Source organism: Aotus nancymaae, unplaced genomic scaffold, assembly GCF_030222135.1.
Source record: "Aotus nancymaae isolate 86718 unplaced genomic scaffold, 86718_ANA_hifiasm-v0.15.2.pri h1tg000069l, whole genome shotgun sequence".
Taxonomy (NCBI): Eukaryota; Metazoa; Chordata; class Mammalia; order Primates; family Aotidae; genus Aotus; species Aotus nancymaae.
The window spans coordinates 800,090-822,319 of NW_026988484.1; the positions used below are offsets into that span (position 1 = coordinate 800,090).

General features: G+C 37.2%; 1 protein-coding gene and 1 non-coding gene across 2 annotated transcripts; both read right to left on the reverse strand.

The window, feature by feature from the left end:
- Positions 1–8,444: 8,444 nt before the first annotated feature.
- LOC135270940 (U6 spliceosomal RNA) lies at positions 8,445–8,553 on the reverse strand. Its single transcript, XR_010339093.1, has one exon. It is a non-coding gene; the product is annotated as a U6 spliceosomal RNA (small nuclear RNA).
- Positions 8,554–14,984: 6,431 nt separating this feature from the next.
- LOC105725998 (putative ankyrin repeat domain-containing protein 20A5) lies at positions 14,985–21,867 on the reverse strand. The gene is made up of 4 exons (XM_064367338.1): positions 21,609–21,867; positions 21,287–21,512; positions 15,400–15,520; positions 14,985–15,225 (listed from the first exon to the last, which is right to left on the reverse strand). The coding sequence occupies exons 1-4, from the start codon at positions 21,865–21,867 to the stop codon at positions 15,046–15,048; spliced, it is 786 nt and encodes a 261-aa protein (XP_064223408.1). The 3' UTR covers positions 14,985–15,045.
- Between the last annotated feature and the right edge of the window lie 363 nt (positions 21,868–22,230).

Here is a 22,230-nt window from a genome sequence, read left to right on the forward strand (position 1 = left end):
TTCCTACCACTTCATATGTCAAAAAAAAGGCATCCTAATCTCTTTGAGTCTCATGTTCTCTATCTAGAAAATGACTTGACCAGAATGTTCAACACAGATTGAAGTACTAGAAGATATTTTAATTAGTCCTAAGATTCCTTAAATTTCTGTAATTCTATGTGCTTTTGGTCTGTCTGTAGGAAAATTGGGAACACATAACCAGCAGAATTTGAAAACGTAACAAAAGAAACATCAAGGAAGAAAAGTCATGGAAAAAGAAAAAAAATAAAAATAAAGCATTATAGAAGTAGGCAGAAATACTAGCCTAAAGGGAAAACAAAACTGGGAAGTTAAATAATTTATCTCCAAGACTTGCCAAATCTTGGTTTTGTAAAACTTCCAGTCCTATGGCAAAACCTTTACTCTGCCCTAAAGGCTTTGATGGTTAATTAAAAAAAAAAGAAAGAAAAAAAAAGATAAGATGCTGGTTACCACAAAAATTGTCACGTTTATTAGGACAAACTCAAGGACTAACCTCATTTCTAACAGTAACCTAAAATGAGAGTTTAACTTATTTAAACTCATTAATTTAGATGTTAATTAAAATAATCTCATTAATCTTATTCAGACCTATACCTTGATCAAAGTGCTGCACAGATCTCTATCAATCTGTGCTGAGGAGCAAGAGAAAAGATTTGAAAGCAGATAAGCTGATGGTTAAACTATGAGTCAGCTACTTTGTAAACTATGGAATCATGATCCAAGTAATCAACCTCTTCAAACCACAGTTGCCTATTTAATAAACAGGTTATAAGAAAACAGATGTTGTGATGGCTTTATGAGATAAATGCATAGCACATAATAGGGTATTTAGCCCAGAATACAACACTCAATAGATATTAGTTTCTTCCATCTATATTTTCTTAGTTAACATAATTTTTAAAATCTGTAAATGCTACCTGACTGCAGATTCATCAGAACTCCCAGAATCTATTAAAGGGAAAGGTAAAGTTCATTTTAAATCAATAATGTATAGAATATTAAAACCATAAGAAAGTACAGTGATGCATGCCTGTAATTTCAACTGTTTGGGAGGCTGAGGAAGGAGGATCACTTGAGAAACCCAGAAGTTTGAGACCAGTTTAGGAAACATAGCAAGACTGTACCTTCATAAAAAAAAAGTATGCACAGTTGTGCGCATGATTTAGATAATTTTTCTTTAAAGTATAGTACTGATGCTTTGTTACAAAGCATTCATTTGGGAGCATACATGGGACCTTACTAGAATTAATATAGATTATACCTATTGGTGTGTAATTAATGCAGTAAGAACTCTTACTTCCCTTACTTTATACTTATCAATGCAAAGAAGAATAAATTTATCAAAATTTGATATATACAAGTGAACTGCAGTATACAAGTCATCTTAGACAAACCATATGAGATTGACTAAAAATGGTATTGTTATCAGAACAGGTGGGATGAGTGACCAGTGTCAGAGCATGATTTCCGAACCAAAATATGAAGGGCAGTTAAAACAGAGTATACTGTAGTTCCTTTATCCACGACGTGTGGAAAAGACATACTTGCCATGTTTTTCTCTGCTCTCACACCACAGAAACAATCATCAACAAAGAAGGCTTCCATGATCAAACGTGTGGAGGGTTTTTCCCCACCAACAAGCAAGCAATCATTTCTGCAGATGACGCAAGCTGGGTGTCAGCTAATTCAGTTCTCATACTCTGTCTGCACATAGCATCAGATTCCACAGGTAAAGGGCTCAGTCACATGAGACTTCCTCCCTCCATTAGTCCTGAGTCTGAAACTCCAGAACTTCTGACCAACTGGCTTCAATGTGGGGTTCAATTGAGGTTCCCAGGACTCCTTCTTTGGGTTAAATTGAATTGCTGGAATCGCTCCAAGTATTCAGGGAAACACATTTACCAGTTTGCTATGAATGACATTACAAAAGGTACAGATTAAGAGATGCATAGTGCAAAGTGTGGGGGAAGTGGGACGAAGACTCCATGCCCTCCCAGGACACACCATCCTCCAGGAACCTCCATGTATTCAGCGAACTAGAAGCTCTCTAAGCCCAGTCCCTTGGGTCTTTATGAAAGCCTTAGTACATATGCATCACTGATTAAGTAAATCACTCCACACTGTATATGCTGTTCACCCATTAGTCATCAACACGGTCTCCTTCTGTTGCCAGCCATCAACATCATTAAGGCCTGAAGATCCAGGGTCACTCACAGCTCATGTTTTTCTGACTTAAGATTCAGGGGGTGCACAGTGGCCTAACACTGCATTACAATGCCTACATCATTCACCTCCCTTCATCTCATTTCACAGGCATTGTATCACTTCACATCATCACAGGAAATAGGGTAAGAGCGATAACATATTTTATTATGAGTTATTAATTTCTTACTGTGCTTAATTTATAAATTAAATGCTATCATATGTGTAGAAAAAATGGTATGTGATTCAGTACTGTTTGTGGTTTCAGGCATTTATTGGGAGTCTTAAAATGTATCTCCTACATTTAAGGGGGAACTACTGCACTCATTTTGTTGAACACAACACAGCCTCCCTAGCTCTGCAGTTAAAACTGTTAAGGTTGGGATAAAATGACTTATCACTAGAAGCCAGCAAAACATAGGAATCAGACCAGGAACAAGGATCTTTGCAAAAACTTTCCAGCTGCCAGTGGAGAAGAGCTGAAGAGAGATCAGTCTGTTACTCTGGCTAATACTCTTCTGGGGAAGGCGCTGGGTGGTTTACTCAGTTGTAGCTGTATGCTCAGCTCGACGTATAACAAGGCCCAAATTCACCTGCCGTTTTACCTCCCACAGAAAGAACCACTGGAAAGATCACTCCTTTAAGAGCTTATCCACTCTGAATCACACCTTACATTCAGAGAGAAGCTTAAGAAACACTGGGGAGGTGTGGAAGGCTGCCAGGTAGTACTATCTGATGTGAAAAATATACAGAAAGAAAACTATAAATGCCCTCTTGCTACCAGAATTTGCCAATTCTTTCCCCTCTCCCTAGTAGGAGAAAAAAAACCTTTTTTAACCTCATATAAAGCAAAATCGTGTGATTTCCTTGCCATCCCTCATGACAGAAAATCTAGTCATAGGTGAGTCATGTCATCATAACACAGACTGTTTTTAAACTCATCCCTCAAAGGAAGAGGATCAGTGAGGAGCATGGGTTACAGCATTCACTGTGGTCTTGTTTCCAACTGAAAGTACATATGGAAGACTGATTCCAGTTTTATAAAGTACAACCTCTTGAACTTGTTCCCTTCCAAGGAACAGAGAGTCTATCTGAACCCACCCCATAAACCACGATGTTCCGGTTTGTGCTGTGTGGTAATACATGGTGTCATTTTCCTCAGCCCTTTCCATTATGTGGCAAATATCTACACAAATCATGTTTTCCAAATACGTAAAGCACATGTCATCAGATCTCATGATAATAAAGGAAGAAAAACAAAAGGACAAAGTATATCTTAACCACATTCAATTACTATAGAACTTTAATTTTTTAACTAGTCAAAAATATGTCCACAGTATTATTTCAACTATATGACTCTTCTGAAAAAAGTAAAACTATGAAGATAGAAAAGATCAGTGGTTGGAGTTGCTAGGAAGAAAGGGAGAGATGAACAGGCATAGTATTTAGAATTTTTAGGGCAGTGAATCTGCCCTGTTTGTAATATTAAAATATTAGATACATGTCATTATACATTTGTCCAAATTCACAGAATTTACAGTATTAAGAATGAAGCCTGATGTCAACTATGAACTTGGAATGATTACAATGTGTCAGTGTAGGTTCATCAGTTAAAACAAATGTACCACTTTGGTGGAAAATACTAATAGTGGGAAAGGCCATGCATGTGTGGGATGCATGGAAAATAATGAGAAATCTCTGTACCTTCCTCTCAGTTTTGCTGTGAACCTAAAACTGCTCTAAGAAATAAATTTATTGATCTAAAAAAGACACTCATTGTCTATGCATCCAAGGATTTCCAGAACAAAAACTAAAATGAAAAATAAAAGATATTCATTTAACCTATTATATTTAAGCAAGACATGGTGACCCCCAAAATTGGAGATCATTAAAGACCAAAGTAATATCATGTAGGCATTATTTCTCAAATTGACATATAGAAAATATGTAAAACAAATTAATTGTATGCTCAGACAAGAATATATTGATAAAATGATCAAATATTTTATCTTATTTCACAATTCAGGGATTTAGCGCAATATGAAAACTAGATTATTCAGGTTATGAAAATAAAAGACCATTTTCATTCTAATTTTAACTCAAATTATTAGGCTTATTTAATTTAACAATTTTACTGAAAGGCTAATGAGATAAGGAGGACAGACTGTAATTACCTAATACTGCTATGGTAACTTACAAAGAAATACCTGTTAGTCATCAAAACTCAAAAAAGTAACCAGCATTGTAACTAAGGATGGATCATACAACAGAAACTAGTGCCAAGTTACCTTATCTTAGATTATTTACTGTTAAAATGAAATTTTAAAACAACACCAAAAATTAAGTTGGGGCTAAAACTTTTGTGTAGAAAAGATTTCATATAGCAGGCAAAAGACTGACATCCTTAGAAAGGCCCACATGCAAGGCTGACCCCTTGCTGAGTGTTTAGGAAATTGAAATTGAGAGGGTTCCCACCATTCCCTGAGAAGAATGGCTCACTGTGTCTAAAGTGTGTATAGAAACAATGTGGTTACTCTGAACAGATGCTTTCCTTCTGGGAGTCTGGAATTTGGGTACATGTGAGGGAGAGTAACCTCCATTTGAAACACTTGGGTACTGAGTCTCTAATGAGATCCTGGTACTGGTAGACATCACTGCACATGTGTTGTCCAAATGTGAGTCTGTGAGAATTAAGCAGATCCTGGGAACTCCACAGGAGAGAACTCCTGGAAACTTGTGCTTGGTTTCCTCCAGACTTGACCACATGCACCTTTCCCCTCTAATTTTGCCTGTACCCTTTCATTGTAATAAATTAAAGACCTGCAGCAAACTGACAAAAGAACAGAAAATCAATGCATGTTCTCACTCATAGGTGGGTGTTGAAGAATGAGAACACATGGACAGAGGGAGGGGAGCGTCACACACTGGGGTCTGCAGCGGGGGAGAACTAGGGGAGGGACAGCGGGGGGTCGGGAATTGGGGAGGGATAACATGGGGAGAAATGCCAGATATAGGTGATAAAGAGGAAGGCAGCAAACCACATTGCCATTTAGGTACCTCTCCAACAATCTTGCGTGTTCTTCACATGTACCCCGAAATCTAAAACGCAATAAAATATATATATAATTTTAAAAAGATCTGAGTATGACTATTTTCTGAGTCCTGTGAGACCATGTAGTGAATCACCAAACCTGGGTGTGGTCTTGGAAGCCCTTGACACAAATGCATCATAGAAGATTTTTATTAAGTTGATATATGTGACTGTCATCAGATGGTTATTTCACAGAATAACTTTCCCTAATCCACTTTTTTATTTTTTCTCGTTGATATTTGACTTGGAGATTCTTGTATTGCTGTATCTAACTGAATAAACAAATCAGCATATAATCGTGTATCCAGCTAGATGTAACCACACATGACTATGGCCCCAGCTACTCAGGATGAGGTAGGAGGACTGAATAAGCCCAGAAGTTCAAGGCTACAGTGAACTTTAATTGTACCACTGAAAAGACACTGTATTCTAGCCTGGGCAACATAGACCTCATTTCTTAATAATAATAATTAATTATTTAAGTAACTTGTATAAGTGGAGAACTCATCATTCAAGTAACTTGTATACCTGGAGAAAAACACATGACCACTGAGTAAAGTACAACAGTCTACTACTGATCACAGAGTTCCTTTTAGTTGCTTCTAATTTTTTTATTTCTTATAAAACTGGAAACGTGGTTCACCCATTAAAGGCAGTTCATCACAGAACAAGTCAAAAAGTCAAAAGAACTGCATCCAAACTGTAGGATGTGTTATCCGCTGCTCCCTGCAAATAGTGGATTTGGTCATAAAGAATCAGCAGGACTTTTAACTTAGTGTGTATATATGCACATAAAAGACCACGTGTGTATATGTGCATGTGTATGTGTGTATATGTGCATGTGTATGTGCATGTGCATGTGTGTGTAAACCATGACAGATAAAACCATTTTGCCTATGTAAGAATATGTATCATAACTTGTACTTCTCATAAAGGAATTGTTTTTCTGTCTTCTGCACTCAGTAGGTATCTCCAAAACATAATCTCCAATCTGTATGGGTGCACGCTGGTTCGATTTTACAGTTCTTACTGCCATTTACTTATGGTACAAGAAAGGGACTGTTGAGTTCCCAGTTCTAAAGATAGTTACTTTCTTAGTGACACAAATTAATACATAATACAGTTCACCCTTGAACAGCAAGAGTTTGAACTGCAGGGATTTACTTATATGCAGATTTTCTTCTGCCTCTGAAATCCACAGACAACAAGATCCACCTCTCCTCTTCCTCCTCAGCCTAATCAACCTGAAGATAATGAAGATGAAGACCTTTGTAAGGATCCACTTACATTTTATCAAAAGTCAATATATTTTTTCTGATGATTTTCTTTCTAACAAGAACACAGTATATAATAATGCAGCACAAATAAAATAGGTTTTAATAGACTGTTTATGTTATCAGGAAGGCTTCCAGTCAATGGTGGGTTATTAGTAGCTAAGATGGGGAAATTAAAAGTTATACTCAGATTTTCAACTGCACAGAGATTAGAGTCCCTAACCTCCACATTATTCATGGGTCAACTATATTTGCTAAATACAAACAATTTATTATAAAAATGAAACAAGATTCCTATGTATAACAAGTTCAATTTGTTATAATGTGACTATAGAGAAAACACACAATATACTAACTTGACAATCTTTCTTATTTATGCAAAAAATACACAAGTTTAGGGATTGTAATTAAGTAAATGATTTTTTTTCAGACAATACTGTTTCAGATTATAGATACAACTACCTTTTTAAATAACTCTGAATTCCAAACTAAAGAAGTTAAATTTTGATAATTAATTTACATTGTGTGTGTGTGTATATATATATGTGTGTGTATTTATACACACACACACACTTGCAATTTACACATATTTTTAAACTGGTCTTTTTCCATTAAAACTACCTTAATCTTACAACTTTCTTTTTTTATCAAGAGTAGGACCGACAAGATAAATGAGAAATTTACTATCAGAAGTCTTACTTGTATTGACGTATCTTCTTTTTATGTTCCAAAATTTGGTGTCAAATTCTATGTATAAAAAAGTAATAAATAAAATTGTTATTTTAATACTAAAATAAAAAATATTTGCCAAACATATTAAATTCTTAAACCATTTCAGGCAATATCAGCGCTAATACCAGAACTTTAATTTCTGTCCCATACACTTCAAAATTTTAAGCTTTACAAGTTTATTAACCTTTTAATTAAAGAAAAAAAAAAAGTAAAGTACTCATGAATGGAGGGAGCACAGCTCCGTAAATTAACTGTAGTTAGCTGGAAATTGTGGAAAGTGTCCTGCACTCAGAACAAGTCCTTGCTCTGTAATCAGTAGGTATTTGCGTTCAGACAAGTTGCTTCTGTTAGGCTCCATGGTTTCTTCTAAAAAATAAGGATTTTGCTGCCTTACTTCACTAGGTTGTTAGGAAGATGTAATGAGATTACATGCTTAAATGTTCAGAGAAATAGTAAAGCAATGGAATGGTTTATTCTTGAACTTTATTGCTGAAACTATTTTGGAGTCCCAAAGAAGGCTTGATGTGTTTTTCCATAGGTTCTAATATTCGAATGTTGCAGTTTTCATAAAATGTTATTAAGTGCTAATTTTATTAGTTGTATTTATTGTGGCTTGTAAATCAGGGCATTTTAGGTAATTCATAACTTATAACTAAATTTATATATAAATATATTATCATTAAAATAGATAACATAATTGTCCCCCATTACTGAGCTCATCAATCACACCAAGAGCAGAAAATTAACAGATGTCAAAACCTGGTTTGGACAACCACCACTCCTTCTCTACCTCCTCAAACTCTGAGCCAGCACATCTGTGCCAGGATGCTGGATCTCCATGGTCCTCTCCAACTAACAGACAAAAATACCCTGCTTTTATTGTTTTTCAGGTTTATGAAGGAAATGCAAGTTGACATTTTCCCATTTCCAAGACGTACTAATAACATATTTGCATGTAACATCCCATATGCTACTCAGCTCTGTTCTTTCATAGATCACCATGCATCAGTAGTTTTATAGTGATTATCACAATTTTAATATCGGGTATCTCCTGTTTTGGTTTGACTCACACTGCTTCCTTGGAGCTGGTCAAAAAATAGTCCAATGACCTTCCGGGGTCAATGCAAAATATGGAATGCTTTATGAATTTGTGAGCCATCCTTAGGCAGCAGCCATGTTTAGGCTCATCTGCTCTGTACTGTTCCAATTTTAAAGTATATGCTGCTGAAGCAAGTACAAAACCCTTGTTTTATACATGGATATTCATGAGTCATAGATGGCTCTGTTAAATCCAAATCACCTGCTTGAGATTCAGAGAATTTTATTGAATGGCTTCCTGTGAGGTAGAACTTTAAAATGTATTTAAAACTTGAAGTAGATGTGCAGGTAGCCTGGGAGATTTTTATTCTTGTAGAAATGGATTACTTGAGGGGCCAACTGCAAGTTGGTTCCCAGTGCTCTGTGGACAGGTAACATGGAACCTTCTGCTATCTAACCAAAGCTGCTGCACAGGATATAAAAAAGCCTCAAGATTCAAATCTGACAGCAAAAGGGAAAGGGAACTCTAATCTCTTCCTGCAACATTATTTGAACATCTCTGACTGGTGGGAACAATCTCAACTAATATTTGTTAGAGAAAAGACCAACAGGGGTCTCAGAGGATAACTCACCATGAAGGCCTAGGCTAAGTCTAGCTAAGATGTGGGCTCCAAATAATGTTTTTAGTGTAGGGAAGCATCAATTTGCTATTTGTGTGGGTAAAGCTAGGAGGCCTGGCTCCCAGAGCAGGGTGCTGGGAACAATGGCTGAGCATAAGTACATAAACTAATAAACACCGTAGCTTTGAACTCTATGTATGAATCACCATGAAAACTGAGGGGTCTGAATCAGTGAATGCATCCTGGTGGCAAAGGTCAATCATCAGATTGCAGGACCAGTTACAATGGCATCAATACAGCAAGTGAATCCGTGGAAACAACAGAATAATTAGAATGGCCTTTTTCCCCCTTCTGACTTGTAAAGAAAGATTGCCTTCCTTGGACTTAGAAAACACCTTAGGTTCTTGCAAAATTCAAAGAAGGAAGACACAGGAGATAGTCCCAGGTGACAATAAAAGATTTTCCACTAAATTGAACATTTCAAGACCCAATAACTCATTAGAAAAGTCAGGCTAGGCATGGTGGCTAGCAGTTTGAGACGCTGAGGCAGAAGGATTACTTATGCTCAGGAGTTCAAGACCAGCCTAGGCAGCATAGTGAGACCTTGCCTCTACAAAAAAAAAAAAAAAAAAAAAAAAAAAAATGTGGCTCTATTTTTATCTGATGCATGGGGATTATACTTAGACTAAAATGAACCACGTTGAGATTCCTAGGGATAAATGTCTTAAAAGTCCTGCAAGAATCTTGCATTCTACCTCTAACTAATCCTACCTTCTGCTTGATTTCTAGCTAAAAAGTGGACTAACTCTTGCTATTTCAAATGACCTGAACCAAACTATGAACTCTCACCTAATGTTTAAGAGTCAATGGTTGCAATTATTTTAAACATCAATTTAGTATTAACTAGCCTTTTAATACAAACACCTTGTCAAACCATGAAAAACAGCATAATCCTCTGCATCTCATACACATCTTGAGTAAAGACATTAATATTTTGCTGAAGAAAAATATTGACAATACCTGATGAGCCATAATGTACAGGAAGCATGAGGCCTGTTCTAAAATAACTCCATTCAAGGACTTTTAATAAAGTCATTACTAAGCAGCTAGTTTGATACACTTTATCGATTTAATATGCTGCCTGTCAATGTAGACATAATAACCACTTACATATACTAGCCTGTGTCTACAAGCATCTTGGGTGCTCAAGTGTTCATCTTTGTAAATTATCACCAAGGCTAAAAGAAAGGAACAACAAGGAAGTCTCTTGTTCCACTGGGGTGTGACATAATGCAAGTTGCTAACTTATAGTCCCTTGATGGCCAAGAAACTGCTAAGGTCATTTATCTAAAGTAGGCAAAGATTTAAATCAAGATTTCCCCATTGCTTTCCTAGTCTGATATGTTGTAATTCATATCAGCTAGGAGTCAGATAAGAGCCGTCTACAGCCTGAAAACACTAAATAATAATAATGGCAATACTAGTAGTCATAAACTAAAAGCCCACACTTCAAAATTTAATAGAACTGATACAAAAACCTTTAGCTAATATAAGAGTACAAGACCAAAAACATCAGATTACAAATAACACTCTGTAAGAGAAAATGGATCCTACTCTATGTTCTTCATGTTGCTTAGTCCAGTATTTGCTTTTCTACCTATTTGTGTTGATATTTTTCACCATATGCCAATAATTATGTTAATTTTGTTAATTTCTGACTTTAATGACTCCACACTAGAACACTCAGGTTTTTATTTTAAACAAAAACTACTGTACTATCTCAGCCTATCAACAGCATGTACATTTGCTTGGTTTTTCACTAAATTTTTCACCATTTGCTGTCTCTTGTAAATTACAGCAAATAAAAGTGGTGCTTCCATCCTAAAAAACAGCAAAAAAAAAAAAAAAAAAAAAAAAAATTCCCAAAATTACAAATTTCTCAAATGAACTAAAAATCTTCTCTAAGATGTTTGAGCTGCAACATACAATATAGAAAGGAAGAAAATGAAAAGCACTCCCTTCCTTCTCACTCCTCTGTGCTTTCAGATGTGCTACTCTCTGCCTTGCAAACTCCCCCCTTCTCCCTCCCCACATTAACTGTGGTCATCACCAGAACTCCCTTCAAACATACCAGTCCCAAGAATCCTTGCTTTGATCACAGCACTTAGCATGGAATATTGTAATCAATTCATTGTTTCCCACTGAAACCAAGAGCTTCTTGAGGGTAAGGCCTGGATCTTTTATCTCTACAGCCCCCAAAACCTAAAACATAGTAGCAAATATTTTGAGTTTACATAAATTAATGATCTAAATTATCTCTAGAGCAGTGTTTCTTAAACTATATTCCAAAGAATATTTGCTTGTTGTAACCGAAGAGAAAGACTCCATGACAATCCGCATATGAGAAGTGTTACAAAACTATATTTTATATCCAATAATCAAGAAATCTCTTGAACTTTACCTAATACCCATTTGGCAATACTTTCTATGGCAAATATTAACATTTAAGAATTAATAGTTTCAGAGATACAGTTTCCAGAGCTTCCCGATGAAGTTGGAGGTTTCCTCTGGGTGGTACAAACTTGCTTGATTCACTTCTATCAATGATGTTAGGATCCCAGATGCCAATGTCAGGCACTCCTCCTCCAAATAGGCCACTAAGGAAATGAGCTCTGAATTAAGAGTGATTGGCTTCAAATGTACATATTTTCTGTATTAATAAACAGTCTGTGGGTTTCTTTTAATACAAGAGAACAGGTTTTTATCTTAACTGTTATAAAGCTCAGTATGTTCTGTATGAGAGAGAGGGTGAAAAAATTTAAAAATAGGCCGGGCGCAGTGGCTCACTCCTATAATCCCAGCACTTTGGGAGGCCGAGGCGGGTGGATCACGAGGTCAAGAGATCGAGACCATCCTGGTCAACATGGTGAAACCCTGTCTCTACTAAAAATGCAAAAAAAAAAAATTAGCTGGGCATGGTGGCGCATGCCTGTAATCCCTGCTACTTAGGAGGCTGAGGCAGGAGAATTGCCTGAACCCAGGAGGCGGAGGTTGCAGTGAGCTGAGATCGCGCCATTGCACTCCAGCCTGGGTAACAAGAGCAAAACTCCGACTCAAAAAAAAAAAAAAAAAAAAAAAAAAATTAAAAATAAATATTTAAAAAACCAAAGCTCAGTAAGAAACTCTATTCTCAATTGTAGTGGTAATGCTGGGACCCTAATGCAACTCTACCTTTTAAATCCATTTTTACTGGTTTCCATTTAAATGGCTATTTAAAATCATTTTTTTATTTTAGGCTAAATATAAAGCAAATACAAATATAATGGCTTATCAATAAAGTTCTCTTACTGATCCATATGGGTTATTTCTAGCATAATGAAAGTCAGTAAGTCACTTGCATTTTTAAGGAAGACTGCTGAGGAGAAAGATAAAATGCCTGCAATATTCCTAAACTATTCAACTATAACCAGGAATAACCTAAAAAAAACTTCTAGGCATTCGTATGGGAAGATGCTTATTTGTGGTATAAAGAGTTTTAAACTAAATTCTAAAATTCAACCGCATAACTGAGGGGTTTATATAATCTATAGAGTATATGTTATAAACAAATACACACTGACTTAAAAGCCTTGAAATCTTTATCAAAATATACTACAACATGAGTTATAAATTCAAATACAAGGACAAAGGAAGGTGATCTGAGTAAGGAAAGTACTGATGTGCGCACAGTGGCAAACTGGAGAATATGCGCCTTTGATAAAGGAGCTACCTCTGCACAGCAGGCCAACAGCGATACAGGGGATACCACGTTTGATTTTTTAGGACAAGTCTGAAGTCCAGATTTCTGCATAAGTCTTGTAAGTTTTACATGTTGACTCAGTGTATAGAGGCAAACAAATCTGTGCACATTTAGAATATAGCCCTTTTGTTTTTATATTTGCTAAGAATGTGTAACTAAATGGTTGTGTATAATCCAAGTACTTGCATGTAAAATATTTTCTTTCTCTAGTATCGTACGTTTTACCAAAAAAATCAGGCCCTCATATTATAATAAAAATTGCTATTGACTCATAATACCCACTTTAATATTTTTCCAACATGTATTCATTTACAATCTATTTGTATACAATTTTCCCAGATTGTTAGCCAAATAGATAGTTTATATGACTGCCAAAACTAAATTGTTAAAATAATTTCTATGGAAATTCTTTTAATAAAAAGAATTTTCATGTATATCAAATTTGTATCAGCTTCATGGATTTCAGTGTGTAAAGCTGACATCCTGGTTATATTAAAGATCTATAAACTTAACAGACATACTGTGATAGTTCATAATACAACTTCAACAACAACAAAAATGTAGGATTGGCTATGATTTTAATTCAGAAAACCCAACTTGTAATGAATATTTGTTGACACATAATCACCTGTATGGTGACAAAGGGACATGAAATTATTAAAGAGTCAGCCTCTTCTCATTGAAAGATTACTTATAAGCAAATTTTTAAAGACTCTCTGAATGGCAGTGAACGATTAATGGTGGGAAAAAATGGTGTTATTCTGTAAGCCGAGAGATACTGCCCATAATGTTCCCTTTCACTTCCCAGTCACAGACAGAGGAAGACAGGTACGTCAGGCTAATCTTATCGAAAAGAACTTTGAAGAAAGTAGCACCTAGCAAATGCCAACTCTTCTAGAGATTTTTTACATTTTTTGAGATACAGAAATGTATATATTGCACTTATCTATTCTGGGGTTCTTAAACAGGAGTGTATCCAAACCTTGAGGGTTTTTTTTGTTTGTTTTGTTTTTTTGCTGTTATTGTGGTTAGAGATAAGAAAGAGTCTCATTATGTTGCTCAAGCTGGACTTAAACTCTTAGGCTCAAGCTGGGACTAAAGAAACATGCCACTGTGTCCAGCTTCAAGAAAACATTTTAAAACATACACAATCAAGCCTTATTAGATCTATTACATCAAAAACTTCATGGGAAAGCCTAAAATTTTATATTTTTAACAAAATTTGCTCAGGTCACTATAATGCACAATTCTGAGAATTAGTGCAGCAGGCAATCAGTTCAGTCTCATCCCTCACCCACGTGGCTAATTCCCTTTATCAGTTGTAGATGTGGCCAAAAAAAGAAAAGAGTAAGAGATAGAGTCATTTATTAAATCTACATTTAATTTTCATGGGTATGAGTAGAACAGGGACAAATAAACTCAAAATCCAACTTTATTTTGCTATGAATAAGCTCCTTATCTCCCACCTTTCCATCAAGACATTCTAGATTTGAGAGGAAAGTTTAGACTCTTAGATCTAAGTGGCTGTTTCTGCCTGGATGGGTAATAAGTCAGTTGATAACTTGTTTCACCTTCTGTTGAAGTGTTTCTCATTTTGTCACAACGTATTCACTGCCTATATGGTTTCCTCAGAGTTCTAAAATTAACCTCTAGGCAAGTTTCAACTCACTCTCCTTTTCAAATCAAAATTTATTGGCCCCAAAACTAAAGAGCACCTTGTCTCAACATAAACCGGAAGAACAGCAAACTAAAAACACTCTTCTTGGCATTTTCCCTTGTTACCTAATTTCCAAGTGCCCTGCATATTCCTGATGGCTCTCCTTTCACTTCCCATTTTTCCCTCTTAAGCCTCACCACTGAGAGATGATACATCAGGTTTTTAGAAAATTGTCAGCAGCAGGAAGATGTCCATTTATTCTAAGTTGGTGTAGTTTTGTTTGAATTTTAAGATAAAGCGTATTTTCAGGGCACATTTTCTTTCCTGTGTTGTTTTAAATTAATTAGGAAAAAAAAACCCTGCATTTAAAAAAATTGAAAAGGTTTTACCTCTAAGAAATTCACAAATATTTTCCAAAGTGTATTTTAAAAAGTTGTGCCCTTTAATGGCTTCTTTCAAGGTATCACTATTTAAAATACAATTTTAGACAGTTATTTCAAAATAACTTAATTTGCTTGCATTCATCGAATGCTTGAGCTTCCAAATACAAAAAATTGACCCTTACCTAAGTCAAGGTTAAAACAAATATTTTGAAAAGAAAGTTGATTGATCTACACCTTGTCCATTGCTTCAATATTTGCATCACAAGAAAGCAGTTTTTCTGCCAGTAAAATACTCTCATTATACCCAGCATAATGGAGAGCAGTGATGCCATAGATATCTTTAAGGTGTGGGTTGGTGCCATGTTTCAGCAGAATGATGGCCCAAGTCTCCTTCTGGCAATGTACAGCCTGTCCATATTAGATCGAGAAATAGATTGTAAATTCTAAGAAATCAAAATACACATTCTACAGGTTTCACCCACTAGTTATATTTAAATAAGATAGATTTATTTTAATTATATATATATATATATATATAAAAATCAAACCTATGTCATGCTGAAAGAGTTGGCTACTATATACCTGTATTAAAGTTGTTCTGTTTTGTTTGTCACAAATGTCAACCTGGCATTTTCTGTTCACGAGGAGAGTGACCACTTCTGCACAGGCCAAATGCAGAGCAGTAGTGCAAGAGTAAGAGGACCTTTCAGGAAACCAAAGTGCAATGTCTCAAAACGTACAGTCATTCACGTAATTGGAAACACTGAATAGCGTGTTTTCCCTCTTCCTTATTTTTCTTGAAGAAAGTACAATATGTATTAGCTCTTATTGCTCACTACCTTAATGAAAACAGCAGCCTATTTGAATAGAAAGAGCTCAGTCTTTGGATTCAGTTCAACTAGGGTTTCAGTCCTACTTTAAACTGTCAATTACCAGCTATTACTTAGCCTTTCTGTGCCTCAACTTCCTCATTAATAAAAACAACAATAATAGCTATCTCATAGGACATCATGATGCTTAAATGAGAAACCATGTAAAGTATTTAAAATAGTTCCTACAGCAACAACTCAAAATTGTTCGACTTTTGTTTTTTGAGACAAGGTCTCACTCTTGCCCAGGCTGGAGTACAATGGTGTAATCATACTTCACTGTATCATGAAACTCCTGGACTCAAGCGATCCTCCATCCCCAGCCTCCTGAGTATCTGGGACTACAGATGTGCACCAGCATGCCCAGCTACTAATTTAAAATTTTATGTAGAGTAAGAATCTCATTTTGTTGTTCAGGCTGGTCTCAAACTCCTGGCATCAAGCAATCCTCCCACCTCAGCCTCCCAGAATTCTGGGATTATTTCTATTATACTCCTAAACGAAAAACATTTTAATTAAGTAAAATAATACAATTATACCTACTTTGTAGGATGACTTAAAGAGGAGGTCACATTTTAACACCCCGATATTTTAATGCCACTTATAATTCATGATTTATTACAACTATAATTGGTAGCATTTTAAAAATTATTGACATATATAATAATGGGGCATCATACAATCCATGAGTCCTTACATTAGCATATGTTATACCCAGCAGGTCTAGGACAGTTCTAGGGATATAACTGGCACTGAAATACATTTCAGTTCCTAAAGGTACTATGGGAAAAGAACACTGAAGTAACAGTAACACATTTTTTAAACAAATTAATTCTTTGACTTTTCAAACAACTTGAAGCCAAAGGAAACTCATGATTCAAATGAATAGGTATGGATCATTTTATTCAATACTTATATTTAGAGAATATACGCAAATCAGACTTTCCAATGATTAATATTGTTATTTAAGACTGATAAGCTTTTGAAAGGGCAGTTAAAGGTTATCTTCTACTATTTTCTAACTTCAGAAATTCTTCTGTTTGAAAGATGGGATATAAAGTTTAAATGACATTAAATCTTAATATCCCCGTTTCAAATCTCTCAGCTTGTGCAGACAGGGCAGTAAACACGAAGTTTTCAAGGTTGGAAGTGTCCTGAGAGATAGTAGAGTATGTCTGCCACATAATAGGTACTCAGGTTATGTTTGATGAAGAAACTGAATTAAAGAATGGATAAATACAGATGGGGAGTTCAATATTTTTAAATAAACTCCTATAAAGCAGTATTTTTGCAATAGTAATCACTTATATTTATTTTCAAAGAATACAAGTAAAATGAAATGATTAATCTATCATTGTTTGCATATATGAGATAACTCTACATGTAAGAAATATAGGAGAGATCCAAGATGGCTGATCACTAGCAGCTCGGGCACGTAGCTCCCAGTGAAAGTGCAGAGAACGAGAGGACGCCACACTTTCAGATGAATATTTGTTGCTCACGGACCAGGAGATTCCCAGTAGAGGAGCCCCAAGGGTTGCCAGAGCGATTCTTGTGGCCGGCGCGGCGGTTTTGCTGGCGCCTTAGCGCAGCAGTTTTTGGTGCAGAGTCCGGAGATTCCCGGGCAGAAAAGCACCATCAATCTTAACACCGCTGTTTTGGCCGGCGCAGTGGATTGCTCAGATTTCAGCGCTGGGAATCAGCAAGTGACGTCCACTCAGAGACCCAGTTAGAAAGTCAGTAATTACAAAGACAACAGAGGGATAAATATATAATGAAGAGAAGAAACCAGCCTAAAAAGGCAGAGAATACTCAAAATCAGAATGCCTCTCCCTCTACAGGGGATCGCAATTCCTCATCAGTAACGGAACAAGGCTTAATGGAGAACGAGTGTGTTCCAATAACAGAAGCAGGTTTCAAAATGTGGGTGATAAGAAACTTCTGTGAATTAAAAGAACTTGTTCTAACCCAATGCAAAGCAACTAAGAACCTTGAAAAAAGGTTTCACGAAATGCTAACGAGAATGCACAATTTAGAGAGGAATATAAGTGAATTGATGGAGCTGAAAAGCACGAGAACTTCGCGAAGTATGCACAAGTTTAAACAGTCGAATTGATCAAGCAGAAGAAAGGATATCAGAAGTCGAGGACCAGCTCAGAGAAATGAAATGAGAAGACCAGATTGGAGAAAAAAGGATAAAAAGGAATGAGCAAAGTCTCCAGGAAATATGGGACTATGTGAAAAGACCTAATTTACGTTTGATAGGTGTACCTGAATGTGACGAAGCGAATGAATCCAAGTTGGAAAATACTCTTCAGGATATCATTCAGGAAAACTTCCCCAACCTAGCAAGGCAGGGTAATATTCAACTCCATGTAATACAGAGAACACCACAAAGATATTCTTCAAGAAGACCAACCCCAAGGCACATAATCGCCAGATTTATTAGGGTTGAAATGAAGGAGAAAATACTAAGGGCAGCCAGAGAGAAAGGTCAGGTTACCCATAAAGGGAAACCTATCAGACTTACAGCAGATCTCTCAGCAGAAACCCTGCAAGCCAGAAAAGAGTGGGGACCAATATTTAACATCCTTAAAGAAAAGAACTTTCAACCCAGAATTTCCTATCCAGCCAAACTAAGCTTTATGAGCGAAGGAAAAATTAAATCTTTTGCGAACAAACAAGTACTTAGAGAGTTCACCACCACCAGGCCTGCTTTACAAGAGCTTCTGAAAGAAGCACTGTACATATAAAGGAACAACCAATATCAGCCTTTTCAAAAATATATCAAAAAGCAAAGAGCATTCATACAATGAAAAATGTACACCAACTAATGGGCAAAACAGCCAGCTAGCATCAAATGCCAGTATTAAACTTACATATATTCTAATTGGATAAAAAGCCAAAACCCATCAGTATGCTGCATCCAGACCCATCTCACATGCAACGATACACAAAGACTCAAAACAAAGAGAAGGAGGAAGATTTACCAACCAAACAGAGAGTAAAAATAAACAAATAAAAAGCAGGAGATGCAATTCTCGCCTCTGATAAAGTAGACTTTAAAGCAACAAAGATCTAAAGAGGCAAAGAAGGACATTACATAATGGCAAAAGGATCAATGTAACAGGAAGAGCTAACGATTCTATAGATCAACCAGACAGAAGATTAACAAGGACATCCAGGACTTGAACTCAGACCTGGAACAAGTAAACTTAATAAACATTTATAGAACTCTCCACTTCAAATACACAAAACATACATTACCACCTGACACCTATTCCAAAAGTGACTACATAATTGGAAGTAAATCACTCCTCAGTAATCGCATAGCATTTCATAGGTTTAAATGAAATATTGGTTGGCTGCTTGTTTGTTATTTTCTTCCCTTATTCCTTCCTGCCTACATCATCAAGTATAATTATTGGTATAAAAGTGGTTTTCAATACCCATTACTAAATTGCATTCTAGCCTGGGCAAGAAAGCAATACTCCCATTCTCTCTCTCTTTCTCTTCCTTTTTCTTCCTCTTGTTCATTCTTTTTTTCTTTCTTAAAAAAAAAAAATGTACATAAAATATATACACAAAATCTGGAGACAGATAAAATATTCCCTTTTTATTCTGAAGAGGCTAAAAGTTCAAAGATAACCCAATAATAAGAATGATGACGATAAATAGAAAGTGAGAGATTACTTTTATCTGGGGCAAGATTCCTGTTCCTCTACCCAAGAATTATTCCTTTAATAATAAACTTGTACTAGAAGTGTTGTACATGTTCACTGCAGCAATCACAGATAAGAACTTTACTTAAAATGCAAATGCCCAGAAATTAGAAATGTTACCATATTTTGTACACATTTTTTGTTAATACAAGACCATAGTATGTTTGTGTGTATGTATAATCAAACTGATTCTTTTTTCCTTGCCGGCTATAACAAAATACATCTTCGCACAGCAACATACTTTTCTATCTATTGTCACATATTATTCCATCCTACGGCTGCAACAGAAATTTATTTATGGAATTCATTCTATCTGTTCCTTTTAAAATAAGTGCTGCGAAAAACAAAGTGCATGTTACTTCCTACGGGTATTTTAGTGTGATGGAATTGATGGGCAAAGAGTGTACACATTTTTTAAATGTAGTACTTACCACCAAATTGTCTATTTAAAAAGTCATCAGCAACTTAAACTTCAAGCAGCAGCACAAAACGTCCTCACACATATTGTGGACAGAAAACAGTTTCATTCCTCTTTTAATTTAAATTCCTATACCAGAAACGCAAAGGATTTTTTCCTATGTACATAAGTATCTTGTAAATATGCAAAAAAGTTCTTTGACCACTTTTATTAGTTTTTATTTGATTTGAAAGAATTTACTATAAAATGAAGATGCGCTTTTCATCTAATGTGTATGTATGTAACTGTCCATCTAATTTGTATATATAACTGATATACATTATATATGTAATATATATGCTATACATAACAGTGGTATACATATCACATGATATATAATGAATTCCCTGTAAAATGAAAACACACTTCTCATCTTAATATATATATATAATATAGTAAATACTTTTCAAGTATGTTTTAATTTCTTATTTTTTTTTCTGATACACAGGCAGTTTTAACTTTTAGTTTGCTAAATCAGCCTTCAGAATGCCTGCCTCTGAGGTCGTTCTTAGGAACGCCTTTGTCAACATAAAATACACCTGCAAAATAAGCATTTGTGTTTTCTTCTGATATTTTTTCACTTGCAGATATAAAAGTTTCAATCTGTGTTCCATCAGGCACTCATGTTTGTGATACAAAATTTCATTAGTTTTCTTCAAGGAGCAGGCATTTTTCATTAGTAATTCATCCTTTCCTATTCGTATCTGTTAGCGTTATCAATCCTTACATATATCTTATATCATTTCAGTGTTTCTGGATTTCCTATTCTGTTCCATGCATTTATCTGTATTTTCAGCTGTTAGTAAACAATTATAGAAATTAATAGCACATTTTAATATCTAGAGAAGCCAGTATTTTTTCAGTCCATTATAAAATTATTTAACATGTCATCACAATAGTAAAATACAGCAGGTGTCGTGCAAAAATGTTAAAACCTTGATATTTTCATTCGGTTTATGTAAAATTGATACAGAAAGAGCTCACATTTTGAGAAAAACGTGTCTTCTCATTCAAGAACACAAAACCCACCTCCCACTTCCAAGTTTCTCCCTAAGACCCTTCAGTAAAGAAGCGATCTACTTAAAACGGGCAGTTTTATCTGAGAAATTTTTGCCTACTGAAAATGACTGCCGGTATTTTTGATACGGGAATGAGTTCTCTCAGTAGGGACCTCTTGCAATGCATAAAACACCATGTTTTAAACGTGAACGTTAAAAATAACAACACTGTCTATGCCTAACTTTGTGAGTTCAATCGCTCACATTCTCCACCAAGTGCTCCAGCCGGGGAATTAGGAGGGATAAAGCAGCTGAAGCTCATTTGGCTCCGCTGCTCCGAGGGTGCCCCGCGCCCTCCAAGGCCCCGTCCCGGGGGGGAAGCCGGGCCTAGGGAACCCTCCCACCCGGGCTGTGCCCCGCTACCTGTGCGGCTTGTCCCGGGCGTCCGGGTCTCCGCTCCTGCGCGCCAGGCAGCTCCTTCTCCCCGGCGTCGCCCCGACAGCCGCCCTGTGGATCTTCCGCGGTTCCGCGTCCCGTATTCGGTGCCGGGAAGCGGTGTAGACGGGGTCCGTGGAGCCCAGGACCTGAGATTCTGCTCTGCCTTGGCCCCTGGCTCCGAAGCCGAGGGACTTTTTCAAGGTGGCGACTTCTTCTCAGATCCCAACAACCAGCTCCTGAGCCGCGGCTCCTCCCACCCGCGCCTGACGCCAACCCCCAATCTGCGATCCCAGGTGTGCTTTCTAGCCCAGAATCCGCGATCCAGCTGGGTCCACCGCAGCCTTCAGCAGCAACAGCTGCCGCCTCCGACCTCTCGGACCCAGCGAGCCCCGCACAGCCGTTAGGCGCGCGCCTGCGCCACGGTGGCCGCCCGGCTCCGGAAGCCGCTCCCAGACGGGCGCAGGCAGGTGGGGCTGCCGCTCGGGGCGGGCGTTGCTCGGCTCCGGGTTCTCCTGGGCTCGCCCGGGCTGACGGAGGACCGCAGGCGCAGGATCGCAGGCGAGCATTTTATATCACAAACTCCAGTTCCTGACGGAACATTATCAATCCTTACATGTATCTCTCATAATGGAGGCGGCGGAGGCCTGTCCGACCCTGCGGTCGCCCCACTCCTCCTCAAAGGGAGATCGGGTCTGGCGTGGGCACTCCGCGGCACTGGAGCGGCTTCAGCGCTGAGACTCTGGCCCCCGGGTCCGCCTGGCAGGTGTCAGGGAGCGGGAGACACGTGGAAAGTCAGGGGTTGCTCCTTTCCCCACCGGCCCCCATTGCTGCCCATGCCGGATGCGCAGTTTGCAGGTGCATCTCTGGTACTGGCGCGGGATGGCGGAGTCAGGGTCGCACACTGCACTGCCCATTTGACCTTAGGATCC